The 21,818-nt window shown below is 56.2% G+C and overlaps 1 protein-coding gene across 1 annotated transcript; it reads left to right on the forward strand.

Annotated features, from left to right (window-relative positions):
• Positions 1-4,144: 4,144 nt before the first annotated feature.
• LOC125622210 (uncharacterized) lies at positions 4,145-21,609 on the forward strand. Its single transcript, XM_048819998.2, has 18 exons — positions 4,145-4,281; positions 6,016-6,074; positions 6,512-6,604; positions 6,797-6,924; positions 7,188-7,331; positions 7,535-7,609; positions 8,049-8,219; positions 8,818-8,914; positions 9,119-9,339; positions 9,992-10,145; positions 11,676-11,884; positions 12,240-12,357; positions 12,713-12,915; positions 18,919-19,036; positions 19,496-19,665; positions 20,229-20,326; positions 20,436-20,542; positions 21,493-21,609. The coding sequence occupies exons 1-17, from the start codon at positions 4,259-4,261 to the stop codon at positions 20,539-20,541; spliced, it is 2,187 nt and encodes a 728-aa protein (XP_048675955.2). The 5' UTR covers positions 4,145-4,258; the 3' UTR covers position 20,542; positions 21,493-21,609.
• Positions 21,610-21,818: the final 209 nt, after the last annotated feature.

Genomic DNA, 21,818 nt, shown 5'->3' on the forward strand with positions numbered 1-21,818 from the left:
TCTGTGCAGGGACCACTTGCCTCTTCATGCATCCACATATGACATGAACAGGTGAGGTGTGTTAGGGGGCTTATTCCTTCACCCACTTACTTCCCTGGTCCTTCTCGCATGAACAGAGAGCAACAATACCCTAAGTCCAAAGGTGCAAACAATTCGATGTTTATTGGGGTGAACTTCCAGCAAGCATGATTCCAGTTTCCTTCCTTAGTGTCCCCCTTCCCAGCTCTGACACCACAGAGCCTTACACATGTGTCCCTGTTCCCATTCCTGCCCTTAGCAAAACATGATTCCAACTTCCCCACCCCCATTCCCTGTTCCCATTGCCCCCCCAGCCATCCACTCACCCACCCTGATTGACTGTAGACTGTATAGTAAAACTTGAGTTCGGCTTAGCTATACCTTAACCAATCATTTTCCTGAAATTTAACTAACCAATCCTAACATATTGTAACATGATTATGTAACCAATTATATCCCACCACTTTAATTAGTTTACACCCAGCAAAATTAATTATACAGCAGACAGGAACAATCATGGAACCAGACAGAGATTATACAGACAAACAATAGCAAAGTGGGAACTATAATGACAAAACAATACAGAAGTGAGGATTTCACATCCGAGCTATTGATAAGTGAGTTCTTGCCAGACAGGATGCTATCAAACTAAGTTTCCTTTTACATCTTTTAGGCACTTCCCTTTCTCTGGAGGCGATAGGCATTATCAGGACAGGATTGTATTCCTGACAGCCCAATAGCACCTGATTTCAATGTGACTGGTTTGGAATGTGAGGATGTGACCTGTCACTTCCCAGCTTATGGCTGCCTCTGATGCTTAGCCAAAGGCCTTAGCCTAAGCACAGGGCCTCAGACTGTCACAGTAAGAGAAGGACCTTACACCGGCAGACAGTGATTTTGATTCTTTCTTTTATACCTCTAGAACTAGCTAAGTGATAAGAATACACCTAAATTCTTAGAGTATAGGCCTTTACAGACAGGCCTGAATATCTATATCCTAACAAGGCGAAACACAAAATAGTTTAGTCCTGTCTAGATAAAAGGTTTGACATCACCTGACATCCAGAGTATGGAGGTGCTGTTCTTCTGGGGAAGAGTGCGGCTAAGGGAAAACCATGGTAACTGCACCACCTAATTCAGATGAAACTGAGAGCCCACCTTGGATAAAAACTTTGGATGTGGTCACAACGTTGCCTTGTGCTTGGAGAACTGAGAATAAGGAGACTCTGCTGTCGGAGCCTGCAACTCCCACACCCGCCTTGCAGAACATGGTTACCAGGAATACGGTTTTCTGACACCAAAGGAGCAGTGAACAGGACACTAGGGGCTCAAATGGAGGGCCCAGCCACCAAAACCATGTTTAGGTCCCACAAGGGGACCGGTTCACATACCGGAGGGTATAAACAGAGAAGCCCTTTTAGATTCTCATCACCACAGCATTGGCAAAGACTGATTTTCATTGAATAGGGGAATGAAACACTATTGTGGCCAGATGCACCCTCAGTGAACTGATCGCAAAGCCTGATCCTGAAGGTGTAGCAGGTACTGCAAGATGAACATTCGCTCTCGAACGCTGTTTGTTTTTAATGCGTGTGAGGGCTGAGAATCCATTTTCACAAAGGGAAGTGGGAGCAAACGGAAGGCGGACTCGCAGAGCATGGTTACCCAGTCGGAATTCACCAGACGTGTGCAACCAGAATTCAACATGAGGCATGGGCTTGTGGGCACGATTCACATTGATGTTGTTTCTCTGCTCAGTAAATTCCTCCTCCTCTTTGGGAATCATTTCAAACAATTCCCCATCAGGAGATAAAAAGGGATTTGTGATCCACATCATTTCAGTACTGTTACCTTGTGCTGATGTACGTTCTGAACTGGTAAGAAGGGAATCCATGCGGTCTGCCATTAAAGCACCAGAAGTCAGGCGTTCAAACACTCCTGCAGGCGTGGAGACATGCTCCTGGTCCCTTTGTGCACTCGCTTCTGCCATAGACCCAGCTTCTCAATGAAGGCAGTCACTTTGTTTGACTGGCGCCCTTGCATGCTAATATTAAGTTGATTCAGGTGGTGAAAGATATCAGCAAGATAAGCAAACTGAGCAAGCCAGGTCTCTGAGAACTTACCTGATCTGTGCATTTGCTCTTCCAAAAACCCCATCAGAGACTCACGAAGCTCAAAAACGCGATTCAAACCCTTTCTCTTGGAAAGCCGTCTGACCTCAGTGTGCAGGAGAAGGCTGTGATGCAATTCACCCATTTCTGCACACATTGCCCCCAAAATATGTGCATTCGCTTGGTGTGTTTTGATAAAGTTAACTACTTTTATTGTCTTGTCAAGTACATCTTTCAGGTCATCCGGCCTCTTTCTCATGGCCAGGTTCATGTGAACCGTGCAGTGCCTTACTTTTGCCAGTGGGGCAACATCTGTAATTTTTTCTTTTTTGCAACCCTCTTCTGCCTCCCCGTCATTGCAGCAGCACCGTCTGTGCGCACACACTGCCCCCAGTCTAGGTTGTTGCTCATCATGAAATTCTCCAGACACTTAACAATCCCATCACTTGTTTGTTTTTGTCGGCAGTGATCTGCAAAAATTCAGTTCTCCTATTTTCCCATCACAGATATATCGCACAGAAACCAACAGCTGAACCTCACCTGACACATCCAAAGGGTCGTCTAGTTGTAAGCTGTATGTCCCCCTTGCTTGAATCCTGGTCTTTCACGTCAGCTGCAACCGCTGTAAAATCCTTTTAAGGGTGTCGTTTGATACTGGCACATTCTTCAGTTGATTAGCAGCTTCATCCCCTAGCATTTCACGGCACACTTCAATTGCAGCTGGCATCAGTAATTTCAGCAATTGTATGTCGCTTTCTGGTTTTAGCAATTCTAATTGTCACTGTGTAGGATGCTTTGAGAGCCTTCTCTTGCAAGATTCACACAGTTTGTACAGTCTTTTTTGCGTTATAAGCAATTCCGCTTCCTTTCAAAATACTCCGTTGGCTTGTCAACGCTTTCCACACGCACGACCTCAGATGTCTTTTAATTTTTTTGGCTTAAGTGCTTCCTCAGAAACTACTTCTCCACAAATTACACCCTGGGGTTTTGATTCTCCACCCACACACACACACACACATAAAGCCAAGTTCAATGTAGCTGTAGTCATATTCCCTCAGGTTCTGTTTTTTTTGAAGAGGGTTCCATTTCGCTTCTTTCTTCTCTTCTCTCTGCGTTGAGATGGTTTCTGCTTGGTGAACAGTTGAAGCAGACGGAGTCGGTTTACAAATAACAAACGTAGCCATTACAGAAATTAAACGGGGTAATTCTAGTTCACGCTTGCTGCTGAACAGATCACTAGCAAAGGTGTCACGAATGGGGGAGGGCACAATTTAAAGGTTCTGGGGGGCATGTGACCCCTCACGTGTTGCCTCTTGATCCAACAGAGGTTTTCAAACTGTGGGGCACGCCCCCTTCGGGGAGAAACATTCGGAAGGGGGAGAGTGGCAATGCCAGTTTGAACTTTTTGGGTAGAGCCCCCGCAGACCGGCTGAGCTGAGTGGGGTTGGAGGTGGTGCTGCCCCGCCACACTGGGCTGGCCCCCCAGAACATTCCTCTGTGCCCCCTAGGGGGACACCTTCTGCAGTTGGAAAGCCTCTGTGCTAAATGGAAGGCAGAAATCTGAGGGGGGGGGGGCATGTGACCCTGTGTGCCCCCCAGGTATCGCCTCTGGTTGCTGGGACATTCACAGACCCCCGCCCCCGATTATATTGGTGGACCCCTAAGTGTCTGCAGCATAGGTGCCGACTCCATGGGTGCTCTGGGGCTGGAGCACCCACCAGCTACCCACCAATCAGCTGTTTCGTTCCCCTCCACGCCTCCTGCCCGCCACCGCAGTGGTACAGCAGGGGAAGGGACTCCCAAGGCCAGGCCAGCAGGGCAGGGGCATAGCTGGCACTAGCCTCTAGGCGCTCTGCCTCCCAGACCCTCTGCTCTAAGCGATTAGCCCCCGAGCCAGGGACAGAATCCAGGAGTCCCGACTCCCCCACCCCAGGGCAGCTCAGCCCCCTGCCTTATCTCTTCTCCAAGGCCACAGAACTGCACTCTCGCCCCGTTCCCAGCCTGTCTCCACCCAGCCCAGCAAATCAGCTGCCAGGGCTGTATCGCCTGCCTCCCACAGCAGCACCTGCTGCACTGTGTGCAAGGTTGTGCCGTGGGGCACTGAGCTGCCCAGTGCCCCAGGACCTGGCATGCCCACCATGCTCCTCATGAGGTGAGTGGGGGCCTCCCCGGGGCCTGCCCCAGCAATGGCGTGGTGGGTGCAGGGCTGGGGCGGGAAATCCTGGCTGGCAGTAAAGCTGGGGGGACTGGAGATGGAGAGTTGGGTGTCTGTAAGTACGCTGGGCCCCCCCATCTCTGGCCAGCTGTGGTTGGGGGGGGGTCAGTATCTGTAAGTACACTGGCCCCCCCATCTCTGGGCTGTGGTTGGGGGAACAGTATCTGTAAGGATGCTGGGCCCCCCATCTCTGGGCTGTGGTTGGGGGAACAGTATCTGTAAGGACGCTGGGCCCCCCGTCTCTGGGCTGTGGTTGGGGGAACAGTATCTGTAAGGATGCTAGGCCCCCCGTCTCTGGGCTGTGGGGGGCAATATCTGTGAGTACGCTGGGCCCCCTATCTCTGGGCTGGGGGGGGCAGTATCTGTGAATACACTGGGCTCCCCGTCTCTGGGCTGTGGGGGGCAGTATTTGTGAGTATGCTGCCCCCCCTGTCTCTGTGGGGGCAGTATCTGTGAGTACCCTGGGCCCCCCGTCTCTGGGCTGTGGGGGGGGGGTTCTCTTCGCTCAAAGGCCAGATTGGGACAGCGCTGCTGTCAAGGCAGCTCCTAACTCAGTTCTACCAGCAACCCAGGGATTCCCAGTGCTGGCAGCCCTGCATGGGCACGGAAGGAGCAGAGCCAGGGGAGGTGCCACCCCCCACCCCGCACAGTTGGGTGAGGGGAGAATGTCTGGCTCATCACAGTGTCATAGTTCCTGCACTGCTGGTGGCGAGTCTCCTGCAGCCCAGGTCAGAGGGTCCATTGAGAGCAAGGGGGTGGGTGTCCAAGCCCTGTCTTAGCTGCTGTGGCAGGAACTAGTCTGTGTAGCGCCTGGCACTGTGGAGTGTGTGTGTGTGTGGGGGGGGGAGATAGGGCTGTGACTGGTCAGGGCCTGGGGAAAGTTGGTACATGGCAGGATGGGGAAGGGCTGGGATTGGTCAAGGCCCGGGGTGGGGCAGGGCTGGGATTGGTCACGGCGAGATTGGTGCATGGCAGGACTGGGTTCTGATCTCACCGGGGGTCTGACCTACCATCCCGCAGCCCCAGAGCCAGGGCAGGTGAGATGGAGAATGGCCAGGGCACAGAGCAAGCTCCCATAACTGCCTCTCCTGGGGCACGGCCATTTGTCCATCTGGACCGTGGGTATCCAGCCTGGCATCCCCCAGTCCCAAACCTGTGCCTAGTGCGTTGGGGCCCAAAGCACCCCTAAGTTACAAACACACAGGCCCCAGTCTGTGTTGGGTGCTGCCCCATCCCCATCCCCTGGCCAGGTGGAATAGTCCTTGCCAGAGAGTATTGATCCCTCTGGTACCGGCCGGAAGGGGGGGAATGAGGCACAGGCTAAGGGACTTGGTCATGGTCACATGGGGCACCTGTGTCAGCTAGGTTTGACCCTGTGCCCCAGGCTGGTGCATGACCTATCCCCTCCAGTCTCTAGTGGGAAGCCCTTGTCCTGTGTGAGCATCTTGGGGTGGAGGGCAAAATCCATCTGTGCCCAAACAGCCTCTGCGGGGAAGGGTCTGTGTGCATGGCGGGGTGCCTGCCATATGGGGGAGGCTGCCTTTTGCCCCAGGCCTCCTGCACTAACCCACTAGACCCCCTCCCTGATCATAACTGGGGCTAGAACCCAGGAGGGACCCAGAGGAGGGCAGCCCCTGTATTGTGTGTGACCTGCCCCGTTCCTCTTTGCAGGCTGGGACTGCTCTGGGTGGTGGTGCCCTGGCACGTGGGCTCCGTGTCCTTTCCCGATGGTGAGTCTTCTGGGGGGATGGTGCCTGCTGGGGTGCAGAGGGAGGGAATCCTGGGACTCGGGGGGCTTAAAATGACTAAGCCCTGTTTGGGGTGCAGGGACAGAGACTCTGATGACTACCCCAGGGCCCGGGGGGAGGGGAGAACTGGGGAGCCCCTGGGGCCAGCTGTGACTGGGGGCGGGATAGGAGATGGGGTGGGCAGAACAACACAGGTGGGGGTGGTGGCAGAGGTGGGAGGCTGGGGCTGGCAGGATGGGGCAGCCCCTGCTGTGAGCACAGCTGGCCCCTGACCTGGAGCAGTAGCCCAGAGAGGGGAGCCGGGATCCCCCACCTGCCACACTGAGGGGACTAGGCCTCTGGCGCTCTGGAGTCCCCTGGCCAGGCATGGTGCTGAGGGGGGTTGGGTGCTGCCCCAGTAACACTGCCAATCCCCCCAGGAGCTGCTCGCACTGAGTGCCGGGGCCGTTACTTCTGGATCTGGCTGGACAAGGCGTTCGTGGGGCAGAGCCGCTGGCGCTATGGGGTCTACAGTGAGTGGGGAGGGGTCACGGGAGGCTTCCTGGATCTTTGGAGCAGAGGCTGGGGCAAGGTGCAGGCCCATGGGTGGGGGTGGCCTGGGATGGTGCATTGGGGGAGGGGTCATGTGGCGGGGGGGTGCCTGGGCTCAAGGTGCTGGGGGTGGGGCAGGTACTGGTGGGGTCCCAGCTGCTCTCTCCCCCCAGCCGAGTCGGGGCAGTACATCGAGGTGACACAGCAGCTGGCTTCGCAGTGTGGATTCATGGCAGGCACTGACCTCCGTGGGAACCCCCAGATCCGCGTCTCCTTTCTGGCTTGTTCTGTCCTCAACACGGTGAGTGCCCCTGGTGCCCAGGCCTGCCCTCCAGGAGCTGGGGGGCCCATGTGTGACTCCCAGCCCCCACCCCTGTAACTCACTAGACCCTGCTCCCCTGCCAGCACTGGGGAGAGAACCCAGGAGTCCTGCCCGAGCTGGGCAGCTGATACTTGATGTCTGGGTACCAGCGCTGTGCCCCCTTCCCCCAATCTCCAGTGCTGGAGCAGCCCTGAGCCTAGGCAGGCTCTAACCTGTAGTCTCTTTTTCCTGGGGGACCCCAGTTTGACCAGGATTTCAGCCTGCAGCTGCGGGTGGAGGTGACAGGCGCTGTGGGGCCCAGCGTCCCCTATGACATGACCATCAACTGCCCCCTGGGAGCCCCCTGGAGCCCCCGGGAAATTGTCTGCGAGGAGAACTACATGGAGGTGAGGGGGGGCCATGGTGGGGGATGAGGTGGTGGGGAGGACTTGTCTCCTAGTAGGGGTTCCTAGGGGCAGGCCCCAGAGCCGCTGGGCAGGGCGATGCTGGGGGCGGGGTTCCCCGCAGGCCCCTGTATGAAGTGATGCTGCCAGAGGGTACCATTGCAAGGTTTCTTTTCCCAGTCTGAGCTGGCCCTGTCCTGTTGCAGGTGTCAGTCCGGCGGGCTGTGCCCGGCATCGCCAGGGAAGTGCTGAATGAGGACTGGATCGCTGCCTGGCCAGTGGTGAGTGGGCTTGGTGCAGCTGTGGCATCATGGTCCCTCTAGCAGCCCCGTACGGTGCCCCGAGTTTGGCATGGGTACCTAGGGAGCAGCGTTGTCTCTGGCACACCCTGCCCACAGAGCAGCAGCAAGCCAGGGCACTTGGCTGTCCTGCCGCCCTATGGCCATGGACTGTGCCAGGTATCGGCCCATCAGCTGCCCAGCAGGTGCAGATTCCCCAGGGTATGGCGGAATCTAAGTGCCCAGTGGGTCTAGCTGGATTGCCCCAGCCATGTAACCTGGTGCCATGGGTATGGTGAGCTGGGCTGGTCCCGACGGGCTGAAGCCCTTAAGCTGACTACAGAGCCATGATCTGTGGAGGAGGATAGCGTAACAGTGCCGGGACCCCTGCTCCCTCCCCAGCATATGGGGGGACTCACCCTTATGTCTCTCCCCTTCGCAGGCCCAGGGGGCGCTGAACCAGGTGTGGCAGGTTGTCTTCCACTTCCAGAATGGCTCCTTGCTCAGCATGCCCGCCACGCAGGCCCACAGCATGGGCTATGGGGTCAACACCACGGCCACCCGTGTCCTCTTCCGCACGCCCTACGGCACAGCTCAGAGCGAGATCACCTCAGTGAGGGGGCCTGGTGGGGAGGGCAGGGCACGGTGGCCACAGTGAGGTGTGGCTGGGGGGCGGGGTTGGGGGCACTGTGGGGCCCAGTGGGGTGCGTGGGAGCAAGGTGCACAGTGGGGTGGTTGGGGGGGCACTGTGGGCCCAGTGGGCTGTGTGGGAGCTAGGTGCAGAGTGGGGGGGATGGGAGGGACACCGTGGGCCCAGTGGGGCGGTGTGGGAGCTAGGTGCAGAGTGGGGGGGAGGCTGGGGGGCACTGTGGGCCCAGTGGGGTCCGTGGGAGCTAGGTGCACAGTGGGGAGGCTGGCTGCGGGGACAAGGCTGCTATCAGGAGTCTCTGGGAGCCTGGCTCTTGCTGGCACCAGGTGGCCTCTGGCTACATGGTACGCTCATGCCCAGCCCCTGGTGGGGAAGAAGGAGCAGTCAGGTGCTGATTCAGCAGTGGTCCATGCCAAGGTGCCCCTGGGTCACTGCCAGGGACCAGTCAAATCCGGTCATACCAGGGGTCAGACTCCTGGGCTGGCTGGGGAGGGAGAATGGGGGGGACCCTGATGGAGCCATAGGACCCCTCTCTGCCCCTCCACTGACCCACTCTCCACAGGTGGAGGGGCTGGAGGTGGAAGTGGCCAGGGCGACAGTGTTCTACAAACAGGCCTGGATGATCCTCATGGTGGACACAGCTGTGGCCTGCCCCGTCAGTGAGTCCTGGAGGGAGCCCAGGGCTGGGCCAGCAGGGGCTGCGGGGCGGGAGTGAGGGGCACCAGCAAAGCTGGGGGGAGGGAGCCCAGAGCTTGGCTAGCAGGGGGCTGTGGGTCGAGAGTGAGGGGCACCGGGAGAGCTGTGGGGGGAGAGGGGGTGGCTCAGGGGACCAGTAGGTGGGGCTCATGGCCCCCTGTCCCTAGATTCCCCCATGGTCAATGCCACGAGCCTGAGCTGGGTGACGCCGCGAATCCTGCCGTCCCTGGTGCTGTGGCCAGAGCAGTACCAAGACGAGGTCCAGATGGGCCTGGATGGTCGTGTGATCGACGTGGGCACTGTCGCACGCAACGGCTACACCTTCCTGGCAGACTCCAAGCTCATCCACATCGTGGTGCCCATCGGTGCTCCCGGGGGCCTGCTGCAGGTCAGTGCGCAGGTGCCCAGGCATGAGGCAGCAGAGCTGCTGGGCTTGGTCCTGCACTGAGACCCCTGTGACTGATGCTTCCCACTCCCCTGGTGCAAGGGTCCCTGTTCCAAAGAGCTCACAGCCTGCCTAGACAAAGAGGGAAAGTGAGGCCCCCTGGTCACTCAGCAGGGCAGAGGCAGAGACTGGGAGAGAACCCAGGAGTCCTGGCCCCCAGCCCCCCCAGCTTTGACCCACTAAACCCCACCCCCCTCCCTTAGCCGGGATAGACGCCAGGAGTCACAGCATGGCCTGGGGTGGGACGCTGGCCTGGATCTCCAATCCGAGACCTGTTCCCATTAACTGCTGCTGCCGCCCAGTCTGTGCCCAGGGTGAGAGATGCTGTCAGCCTCCCCCTCCCTGCATCAGCTTCTCCCAGCACCCCTGGCTCCCCAAAGCTCCTGAGAACTTGGAGCAACGGAGCTCTGGACCAGGTGCCCCCTCCCTGGTCCATTCCCTCACCCTGCGGGGCTGCAGGTCGGAGCGTGTGTGTGTGCAGGGGAGGGTCAATGGAAGAGCTGGTCCCGGTTGTCCCATGGCTGAGCTCTCTCCTCCCAGGAGGGAGTCAGGGGCCACCCCATGGGGGTGTCACTGCTCCCCCTCCTCCCCACAGAGCGCCCTGGTGGATAATCACTATGGCACCAGGTACAGCATCCACCTGCTGCTGGACCGGCACTGGCAAGGGGATGAAAGTGACCGGACCCGTCACCGCAGCTACCGTCCCATCCGCACCCCCTTCTCCCCACAGACGCCCCGAATCATCGACGGTAGGTGCAGCTCCTGGGATCCCTGTGGCCTGGCCGAGCCCTGCTGCACACGTCCCCAGCTCCATGAGAAAAGGGGTGTTCAGGCCACGCAAGGGAGATCTGAAGATCAGGTTCCCAGGGGAGCTCTGCCTCTCTGATGGCCTGGGTCTCTGTCCCCGTGCCCAGATCATTGTCCCCCCTCTGCAGCAGAAGAGCCCTCTAGCTCCTAACATGGGGGGACCCCTCACCCCACCTGGCGAGAGCTCCCAGGCCCCTGCGAGCTGCCAGCTTTAAAGGAAGTCCCCTTCCACAAGAGCCTTGACCATCCTTTGCCCCGCTGCCCATCCCAGCCCCTGCTCCAGCAGTCAGAGCTGCCACACGGGAACTGGGTCTAGGGGCTGGTTTGGTGTGGGATGGGCAGGGGAACGCTTGTCACTTCTCTGGGCAGAGGGAACCACCCCGCCCCCGCTTGGTTTTGAATTGTTTGGATTCAGCTCCTCTAACCACCCAAAGGTCAAAATCCCCCATTGGGGTTTGCTCCCTGCCCCCCACGCCCTGTGCTGCTGAGCACAGAGACCTCCGGCATCTGAGCTGGAGGGCCGGGGGGTGGGGGGGAGGAGGCGATGGAGATGGCTCCTTCTTAGTCTACAGGGGGGTGGGAGAGGGAGCCCTAGAGGTTGACTTTAGTCTAAAATGGGGGGTTAAATGTCCCTTGTGGGACCCTGTCACTCCCCACTCTGGGGAGAGCTTGGCTCCAGAGTCCCTGTCTTGGCCTCCTCTCCCCACCTGCCCCCACTGACCCTGCGTTAGACCCTGGCCACCAAGGGGGCTTTGTGAGAGGGGGGGAAAGCCCCATCTTTGTACAGGGAATTACAGCCTTTAGACTGGGTCTGGAGCATGGCCGCTTGACCATGTTGGGCCATAGGCTGAGTGAGCCCCTGGCTTTGCTACTCTGCGCCAGGCTTTCTGGCTGCAGCGCTGCTGTTCCATGCCCCGACTCTCTAGCGAGTCCAAACTGCCGTTCAGAGCCGGACAGATGCAGGGACACACGTAGCCTTTGACAGGCAGCATTTCTTGGGCCCCTGGAATGCGGCGTTGAGGGAGCCTGGCTTAGTCTGGGAAAGTGAAGCCCATGTGGCCAGCACTCCCTGCCCTGCTTTGCCCAGGCCCCTCGTTCTGTCCGTCTGATGCGCTGGGGGCAGCTGAGTTCTTTACGCTGTGGGTCCCTTAGCCTGGGCTAATGGGTCTCCATGACAACCTGGCCAGGCCTACCTGCTGCCCACGTGACTCCAGCACCTGGCCCAGACGGGCAGCAATGCAGAGTGAATGGGGAAACTGAGGCATGCAGAGTTTTCATAAAACTATTACAAAAATTCCCACATGCTTACCAGGCAATGTCAGGATGAGCCGCTGCTGGTCTCAGCCGGGCTCATCGCCCTGGGCATGGGGTTGCCAGCCTGGGGTCATGGCTGCTTGGGCTGGGGCACTGGCTGCCTGGGGGAGTGTTCCAGTGAACCCCACCGCCCGGTGCACCCCCGTCTCCTCCCCCAGACACCGTGGCAGCACAGCGTTACTTCAAGGTGCGCCTAGGGCACTTCCTGCCCGATGTGGAGCTGGTCTCTGTCTCGGTGGGCGGACGTCCCTTCAGCCACCCTGAGGCCGAGGACCATGGCTTTGACCCCCACGAGGCCCCCAACCCCAATGGCACCAAGGCCTTTGGGCTGAGGGTGCCCTTTGCTGACCCCTTGGTGCAACAGCAGGTAACGGTGGTGGGGCATGGGGTGGTGAGGAGGTGGCATGGGGGGCCAGGGCAGTGGGCTCCTGTGCACATGAAGGGAGGGATAAGCTGCTCTCCTCCACCCTGGTGCTCGGGGGCTGCCCTGCCCATGCAGCAGCTGGCTTCGGGGTGGAGGCTGGCATGGAGGGGGGCAGAAGAGGAGGGTCCCCGTCATCAGGATGCATAGCGCAGAGGTGCCCTGGGGAGGCCCACTTCACTCAGTGCCCCATGGTGTGGGGGCTGCACTAGCCTGCCTGCAGGAGAGCTGCGGGGCGGGGGGGGAGGAGCGGTTGTCTAGATCCTCAGCCCCACTCTGACCCAGTCTGTCCTCCTGGCAGTACCTGCATGGCCCCCTCAGGCGTTACACTCTGCACCTCAACTACACCCTGCGGCTGCTGCCCACGGGCGAAGCCTTCACCCAGGCAGGGCTCATCACCTGTGATGTCCCAGATGTGGGTGAGTTGGGGGAGGGCCTGGCTGGTCGGGGGGCTGGGGGTGATGTGGGGGACAGTGGGTAGCTGTGTGGGCATGGGCTGGGGTGCTGTGAGTGCAGTGAGGTTGCACGGACAAGCAGAGCCTGGTGTTGGTGTGAGTGGGGGGAAATATGGAGGTCGGGGGATGGGTGGGGTTGGCATGAGTGGCAGGTGTGTGTGGGGGTCCTGTGGCTCTTGGGGTCAGTGGTTCAGTGTCCCTATTCCTCCTGGCCATGGTCTGCAGCTTCCCACATCCCAGTGCAGGGCCTGGCTGAGCCCTTGGCTCTGGGCTGCTCAGAGTGACTGGACCCATATTTAACCCCTTCTGCTCCTGCTAGTGCTCCCCAGCTTCCAGGGCTCCTGTGAGGCTGGGGCACTGGCCCTGCTGATGACCCACGGGACACTGGACCGGTTCTGGATTCCCTATGTTGGGGAGCGGCCCCTGAGCCAGCTGGCTGCCCCCCACAGCTACAGAGTCTCCGATGATGGTCGCCGTTTCCACCTGGCTGTCCCCCTTCTGGCGGCTGGGCTGGCGTATGAGGTAGGTGGAGGAGCTGGGGGGTGGGGAGGGGCAAGAGCAGTGGGGAAGGAGGATGGAAAATGTTCTAGTGGGGGTTGCAGTTTTCCTGGGAGGGAGCAAGAAAAAAGGCTGCCGGCCACCTACTCTCAACCGGGGACAGCCACGTGTTCCCGTTGCTCTCCGAACACACGAGCTGCTCAGACTGCAATGGGCGAGCTTTCAGTCAGCAAACTCAGCTGCCCTGGGATGGAGCTGTTCCTCAGGAATTTGTCTGGGAAAAGTCAAAGCCAGTCATTTCCTCCTGACTTCTCCATCCTGGGTATGGAACAGCAGCATTTTCTAGAATTCAAAATGACCCATTTTTTCCTGGTGCAAAACTTTTTTGGAACTTTCATTTTGTGAGAAATTTTCAAACTGTTGAACTTTCCTGTGGCCTGGACACCCCAGCTCCAGCCGGTCTCCTCCGGACACAGTCTTTCAGCTGGGAACCCAGGGCAAAACCTGGGCAAAGACTTTCTCAGCCCCGACGCTTGCTGTCTTGGAGAAGCAGTAAGAAAACGGGTGAAGCCCCCTCATTTCTAACCCAGACCAATCACAAAGACCAAAACACTTGGGCTGATTCAGGAACATTTAAATTTTTTTAATGTTTGGGACAAGTTGTCCCAGATTTTCCCACAAACTGTCACTTCTGACAAACTATCCCCGGTCCCATTTGTAGCTGGGGAGAGGGAACTGGCTTCAATAGGCACAATAGCCACCTGCTACCCCTCGGTGGAACCACATGAGAAAAGGGTGACTGTTGCCGTTCATGCCACCCAGCGCAGCTTCTGTCTCTCGAGAGCCTTGCTGTAGCAACAAAGAGACTCCCTGGCTTATCTCTGGGATCTGGGTGTCCTGATGTGCCATCACAGAATCATAGAAATGTAGGACTAGAAGGGATGTCGATAGGTCACTAGACCAGTCTCCTGCACTGAGACAGAACCAAGTATTATTGAGACCATCCCTGACAGGTTTGTCTAACCTGCCCTTAAAAATTTCCAGTTTCCACAACCTCCCTGGGTAATTTATTCCAGTGCTTAACCACCCCGACAGGAAGTTTTTCCTAATGTCCAACCTAAACCTCCTTTGCTGCAATTTAAGCCCATTGCTTCTTGTCCAGTCCCCAGTGGTCAGGGAGAACAATTTATCACCCTCCTCCTTGTAACAACCTTTTATGTGCTTGAAGACACTTATGTCCCCATCAGTCTTCTCTTTCCCAGACTAAACACACCCAATTTTTTCAGTCTTCCCTCATAAGCCATGTTTTCGAGACCTTTAATCATTTTTGTTGCTCTTCTCTGGACTCTCTCCAATTTGCCCACATCTTTCCGAAGTGTGGCGCCCAGAACTGGACACAATACTCCAGTTGAGACTGTATCAACGCGGGGTAGAGCGGAAGAATTACTTGTCGTGTCTTGCTTATTACACTCCTGCTAATACATCCCAGAATGATGTTTGCTTTTTTTGTAACCGTATTACATTGTTGACCCATTTTAATTTGTGATCCAGTACAACCCCCAGATCCCTTTCTGCAGTACAGTACTCCTTCCTAGGCAGTCATTCACCATTTTGTATGTGTGCAACTGATTGTTCCTACCTAAATGGAGTAATCTGCATTTGTCCTTATTGAATTTCATCCTATTTACTTCAGACCATATCTCCAGTTTGTCCAGATGATTTTGAATTTTAATCCTATCCTCCAAAGCCCTTGCAACCCCTCCCAGCTTCGCATTGTCCGCAAACTTTATAAGTGTACTCTCTATGCCATTATCTAAATCATTGATGAAGATATTGAACAGAACCGGACCCAGAACTGATCCCTGCGGGACCTCACTCGTTATGCCCTTCCAGCATTACTGTGAACCACTGATAACTACTCTCTAGGAATGGTTTTCCAACCAATTATGCACCCACTTTACAGTAGATTCATCTAGGCTATACTTCCCTTGTTTTTTTATGAGAAGGTCATGTGAGACAGTATCCAAAGCCTTCCTACTGCTTCCCCCTGTCCACAAGGCTTGTAACCCTGTCAAAGAAGGACATTAGGTTGGTTCAACATGATTTGTTCTTGGCAATTCCGTGTTGATTGTTCCTATCTTCTAGGTGCTTACAAATAGAATGTTTGATGATTTGCTCTATTATCTTTCTGGGTGCGGAAAGCTGACTGGTCTGTAAAGCCTGGGTTGTCCCTGTTCCCCTTTTTATAGCTAGTGTGACAGGGTCAGGCCAGATGGCTATAGGAGAGTAATAGAAGGCAGATATATTAGCGGCAGGCTAAGTAGGTCCCTTTTCCTACTTAATGAAGGTTCCAGAATAATCAGGAACCTTCTGGAGACAATGAAGACAGGCTGATTAGAACACTTGCAGCCAATCAAGAAGCTGCTAGAATCAATTAAGAAAGGCTAATCAGGGCACCTGGGTTTTAAAAAGGAGCTCACTTCAGTTTGTGGTGTGCGTGCGAGGAGCTGGGAGCAAGAGGCACTAGGAGCTGAGAGTGAGAACGTGGACTGTTGGAGGACTGAGGTGCACAAGCATTATCAGACACCAGGAGGAAGGTCCTATGATGAGGATAAAGAAGGTGTTGGGAGGAGGCCATGGGGAAGTAGCCCAGGGAGTTGTAGCTGTCACACAGCTGTTCCAGGAGGGACTCTAGACAGCTGCATTCCACAGGGCCCTGGGCTGGAACCTGGAGTAGAGGGCCGGCCCAGGTTCCCCCCAAATCCTCCCAACTCCTGGTCAGACACAGGAGGAGTCAACCTGGACTGTGAATTCAGAAAAACGACCAAGCTGAGGGCTGCCGTGAAGCTCCAAGGCGAGCAAATCTGCCAATAAGCGCAAGACCCACCAAGGTAGAGCAGGAACTTTGTCACACTAGGTACTATATTTACTCTTTTCCAGCCCTCAACTATCTCTCCCGTCCTCCAAGATAATCGATAATTGCTCAGAGATCTCTTCAGCCAGTTCCTTAAGTATTCTAGGAGGTGTTTCATCAGGCCCTCCTGACTTGAAGACATTCTCACTTGTTCTTTTCCTCTTTTAGCGTCAGATCCTACCCCATTTACACTGATGTTCACTATGTTAGTTGTCTGGTCACGGCTAACGTTTTTGGTGAAAATTTTAGCCATTACTGCATTTTTCTGTCATTGTCTTTCCCTCCTCATTGAGTAACGAGCCTACCCTGTCCTTGGTCTTCCTCTTGCTTCCCATGTATTTGTAAAATGCTTTCTTGTTACCATTTATACCATGAGTTAGTTTAATCTCAGATTTTGCCTTGACCTTTCTAATTTTGTCCCTACATACCTGTAATGTTCTTTATATTCATCCTTTGTAATTTGACCTAGTATCCACTTCATGTGTGACTCTCTTTTGAGTTTCATGTCACTGAAGATCTCCTGATTAAGCCAGGGTGGCTTCTTACCATACTTCCTATCTTTCCCACGTTCTGGTATAGTTTGCTCTTTTGGCCTTAATAATGTCTCTTTAAAAACGTGTCAACTCTCCTAAACTCTTAGACTTAGACTTGCTTCCCATGGAATCTTACCTACCACTTCTCTGCGTTTGCTGAAGTCAGCCTTCTTGAAGTCCATTGTCTTTATTCTGCTGTTTTCTCTCCTACCATTCCTTAGAATCATAAACTCTGTCATTTCATGATGACTTTCACCCAAGCTGCCTTTCACCTTCAAATTCTCAGCCTTGTCAGAATCACATCTAGAATAGCCTCTCCCCTAGTTGCTTCCTCCACTTTCTTTAATAAAAAGTTGTATCCCTTGCATTCCAAAAACTTGGATAATCTGTGCCTTGCTGTGTTATTTTCCCAACAGATGTCTGGGTAGCTGAAGTCCCCCATCACCACCAAGTCCTGTGTTTTGGATGATTTTGTTAGTTATTTAAAAAAAGCCTCCGCCACCTCTTCTTCCTGGTTCGGTGGTCTGTTGTAGAACCCTGCCCTGACATCACCCTTGTTCTTCACCACTTTGATCCTTACCCAGATACTTACCTGGTCTGCCTCCCACTTCTATCTCAACCTCAGTGCAAACATATACATCTTGGATATACAAGGCAACACCTCCTCCCCATTTTCTCTGCCTGTCCTTCCTGAACAAGCTGTACCCTTCTATACCAGCATTCCAGTCATGGGAATTATCCAACCAAGTCTCTGATGCCAGTTATGTCGTAATTGTGAGTACTCACTAGTATTTCTAGTTCTTCCAGCTTATTCTCCATACTTCTTGCATTCGGATACAGACATCACAGGTGTTCATTAGATTTCCCCTCAATATCCCTTCTTGTCTGTCCTTTGCCCCTCTACGATTGTCCATGTTTCCCCCAGATTCCAACCCTTCACCCATAGCTCCATGTTCTGGACTTACCCATGGGCTTTTGTCTCCTGCCCTTGTCGAATCTAGTTTACAGCCCACCTACCAGGTTAGCCAGTCTGTATCTGAAGATACTCTTCCCCTTCCTAGATAGGTGGACCAGATCTGTGCTCAGCAGTCCTTCTGAGATTGGGATCTCATGCTTGAGGAAGCCGAAGCCTTCCTGGTGACACCATCCGCTCAGCCATGTATTGCCCTTCAGAATGTGTTTGTCTCTGCCCAGGCCCCTGCCCTTGCACAGAAAGATAGATGAGAACCGCACCTGCACCCCAAAGTCCTTCACTCTCCCTCCCAGAGACCTGTAATCACTCTGGATCTGCTCTGGGTCATACCTGGCAGTATTGTTAGTGCCCACATGGATGAGCAGCCAGGGTTAGTAGTCAGAGGGCCTTGGCAATCCCTCCATAACGTCTCAGGTACGGGCCCCTGGCAGGCAACACACCTCCCAGGATGCCAAGTCAGGCCAGCAGATGAATGCCTCTGTCCCACTTAAAAGGCAATCACTGAACATCACCACCCTTTGATTCCTCTTGGGAGTGGTGGCTGCAATCCTTGCAGCCTTGGCCTCCTTCACCGTTGCGGGGGATTCCTCATCCTTTATTGCCAGCACAGAATACTGGTTTGTCATCTCTATGGCTGCAGGATTGGGAGCCAGAGTGGAGAACTGCCTGCTGCCAGAAGTAACTAACAGCCAGATTTCTCCCTGTGAAGGAGCTGTTTCCTCCTGCCCTGGTGGTGCTACTGAAGTCCTCTCCAGCTGATTTCTTCGTCAGCCTTGGAGGTTTCCATATGCATGTTTTCAAGGAATTCCTTGTATGCACGGATGCTTCTCAACCTAGCCACCTCCTCCTGTAGCTCTCCAACCTGTATCTTGAGAGGCATCTCTCCCCAGCTTGGCTTTCTATGACAGGCCACAGTCTCTGCAAATCCACACCAAGGCCTGGATAGTGGCACCCACTGCTGGGTTCTCTGTCTGGACACAAGTACAGGTGGAGGAGACAGGAGCAGTGTTGGCAGCGATGACACGGCCTTTCCGAGCCATAGCTGTATTCTTTCTCCCTCTGAAACTCCCCTGTTCGCCAGCTCTCCTTGGTCACTTAGCACCTGCCTTTGAACCCTTCTGCCCCCCTGCATCGAGGGCTGCATGAAGTGACACCTGCCCCTGCCCCACTGTGCCGTGGAGGATGGGCAAAATCCAACATGCAAACTCATTTCCTCTGAGTGGGGAGTGACTTCAAGTCACACAAAGCAGCCAGTCTCTGCCTACAGCATGGCTCCTCCGAGAACAGGGGTGAAGGGGCTGGTGACCCATAGAATAGGTAGGGGGCCTGGCACCATGGGGACTGGGCTAACCTGCTCATCCAGCTCTCGCTGGAGTTCTGGCTGGCTGCCTGCCTCCTTGGTCCCAGCCTACCTCGTGTCTTCTCCAGCAAAGCCTGGTGGGTAGCTCCTGCCCTCCTGCTCTCAGGACGCATGGGGGCAGGAGCCAGCTCAAGCACTAGTGATGCCTGACCTCTCCCAACCCCTGGGCTCTGCTGGGACCTGGTGAGGAGGGCTCCTGGCTGGTGCTCAGTCCCCAGGTCACTCTCACACACTATCATACCCCCAGAGCATCTCCCTCCAAGGGCTGACGGCTCGGCTGGATTTCTCCTTGCGGGACAACAAGACTCGCTCAGTCCTGGCTTCCTTTGCTGTTGTCTGCACCTTCCCCACTGGGCAGTTGCTGGGTGAGTGCCTGGGTGGAGACCCCTGCCAGAAGCATGGGATGTCCCCTGTGGGGGTGCGTAGGGGTGCTTCTGGGCCGTAGATTCCACTGGGGTGAAGCGATCAGTGGCATGGGCATCCCTTCTCCTCTAGATCTGGCTCAGCCAGTGAGGCCTGGCTGAGATTCCTTAACCCACCTCCTCCGCAGCCATTGGCCACACATCCTGACCCCAGCCTTGCCCCCAGCCCCACCCCGTGGGGAATGGCTGCCCCATCTGGGATTGGAGATCCACACTGGTCACAGGGTACAGACCCCTCCTGCACCGACCACCCCATGCATGGGATTTGGGGGGCAGCAGAGGGGTCTGAGAGCCTCATGCTCACCCAGTAGCTCCTGCTGGGAGAATAAGGGGTGATGGTGGGGTCTCTAGAGGGGTCTAGGCCTGATCCTGACTCTTTCTTTCCCCCCTTCCTGGGCACAGTGTGCCTGCCCAATGGCACCTTGGTGGCTACGGTGCTGAGCCTGGACACCAAGCCTGCACTTGACCCGCGCAGGACCCACCTGAGGGACCCAGGCTGTGGGCCAGTGGCCTCCGATTCCTCGCGGGCCCTCTTCTCCTTCTCTCTGTCCTCCTGTGGGACCACACGGCGGGTGAGCCCCCCGTGGGACGTACTTTCCCCTTGGGGGTGGGGAGGGCTGGCAGCTGGTGGCTGAGACTGGGGAGGAGCATCTGGTGACAGGAGGGTGGGTCTGATGCTGTAGGGCCCTGCAACTCTTGCTAACCGTGGTCTCATGCTGAGCTTGCTGGGATGGTGGCAGGGCTTTGCCATGGGGTGGCAGCAGGGTGGTGGTGCAGGCTGGGTGTCTGTAAAGCAAGCCATCTGGAGTGCAGAGTGATGTGAGGTGCAGGGCCTCCCCTCCAGCCCCACCAAAGCCAGAGGCCAGCCAAGATGGCTGGATTCGCTCTCCTCAGTCCCTGTGTCTTAGCTGAGCCAAGCCCCATTGCCCAGAGAGATGTGTGTGCTCCTAATGCAAAGGGGGCGGGTAGACCTGGGAGCGCACCAGAAGCTGTGACTCCATGGGGCTGGCATTTCTAGTGGACTGGATTTTACTAGGATTTGGGTGCTGAGTTCCCAGGGGTGGGGGAAGCCCAAGGAATCCCAGCCTTCCTTGCTGCTGTGTCTGCCCTCTGACCCTCAGTCTCTCCTGCACAGTTTGAAGGAGGCTACCTGGTGTATGAGAATGAGGTGACCTTTATGCCTGAGGGGGTCCCAGCCACATCCCCCATCATCACCCGGGACTCATGGTACAGGTGAGGGCCAGCTCTGGGGCTGGGAGGGGTGTCCTGGCAGCCGATGGCAACTGGCTTGAGAGCTCCAAAGTTCCCACCCACCTGGCTAAGCCAGCATATCCCTCTGCAGGCTGACTCTGCGCTGCCGCTATCCCTTGACAGAGACGCTCTGGGTCTCGGCCCGGCGGCAGCTGGGGGAGGATGTGGCATCAGTGCCCCACCGACCTGTGGGTTGAGGTAAGTGACACCCCCCAGGCACTTGCTTGGATCCATCCACCCAATGGGCAGGCCTTCCTCAGTGCCCATACCCCTCTGTGGCCTGGGAAGGTGGCTCCCAGTCTAGGGAGCCGGGGACACCTGGGGCAGGGTATATCTGCCTCTGCTGCACTGCAGCTGGGAGCAAGCTAGCATGCTAGAAAATCGCCATGTGGCCGCTGCGGCTCCGGCAGAGACTAGCCCCGAGCTCAGAGCCAGTGGGTCAGGTGACGTGAGAGCGGAGCTCTTGTCCAAGCTGCAATGGCCACACGGCTGTTTTTAGCACACTAGCGTGAGTGGATCTAGCGCAAGTCTCCGCTCAGGCTGGGCGGCTCGCTCCCAGGTGCAGTGTAGACACTTCCAGAGCTTCCCCTGGAGCTCTGCCCTGTTCAGGCAGGACTCCTGGAGAGTTAGGCACACAGAGGGTCGCGCTGCTCCATGCCCTGGTGTTTGCCTTGTAAGCCTCAGGAGGAGAGCCTAGCAGGGGAGGCCAGACAAGGTGTGAGCAGGTTGACTGGCCAGTCTCCTAGCCCTGCCCTAGAGCGGGCCACTTCCTTCTCCCTGCACGGGAACTCTTCACGTGCTCCGCCCCGTCACCGCGAGCCACGCCTACCAGCTCCCTGACTGCAAGGAGTCAGGAGTGACACCTATTGGCTGGGCTCCCAGCATCCTCTGGGGCACAGGTCTGCCAGGCGGGGGTGCTAGTCTCCCACTCTGGGCTCCAAGGTGCAGTCACAAAGTTAGCTCCATGTCACAGCCTGACCTCCAGCAGGTGCTCAGTATCCCGCGGCAGGGTGCAGATGGCAGAGCCCTGAGAGTGGGTCCCATGGCCCCCACCAGCCTGGCAGTGCCCATCACTGTGCTGCTTCCTCCCATGCAGTCCCTGCAGCCCCAGGGCTGGCCCCACTTTTGATCTGTCTCTTTCCTTGCAGGTGTGTGGGAATGGCAGACTCCAGGCCTAACTCATGGCCCTTGGGCCTGGCAGCACTGGGCAACTGGCTCCCAGCTCGCCAAGCTGTTAACAAAATAAACTCTCCTTGGGCCTCAGACCTTTGGCTCTAGTACCTTTTTTAATGAAGGTGAGGGGGGTGGCAAGGACCACCAGATATCTCCCCAAGCTAACAGGGTCATCGGGCTATAGAGGCTAGCAGGGTCACTCACCTTGACTCAGTGCACCGCATGGCTTGGAACACTTGGGACTCCATCTGCGCAAGGGGTTAACAAGCCAAGCCAGCGCTGAGCCCACCCATATGGCTGA

The sequence above is a fragment of the Caretta caretta genome, chromosome 13 (assembly GCF_965140235.1).
Source record: "Caretta caretta isolate rCarCar2 chromosome 13, rCarCar1.hap1, whole genome shotgun sequence".
Taxonomy (NCBI): Eukaryota; Metazoa; Chordata; order Testudines; family Cheloniidae; genus Caretta; species Caretta caretta.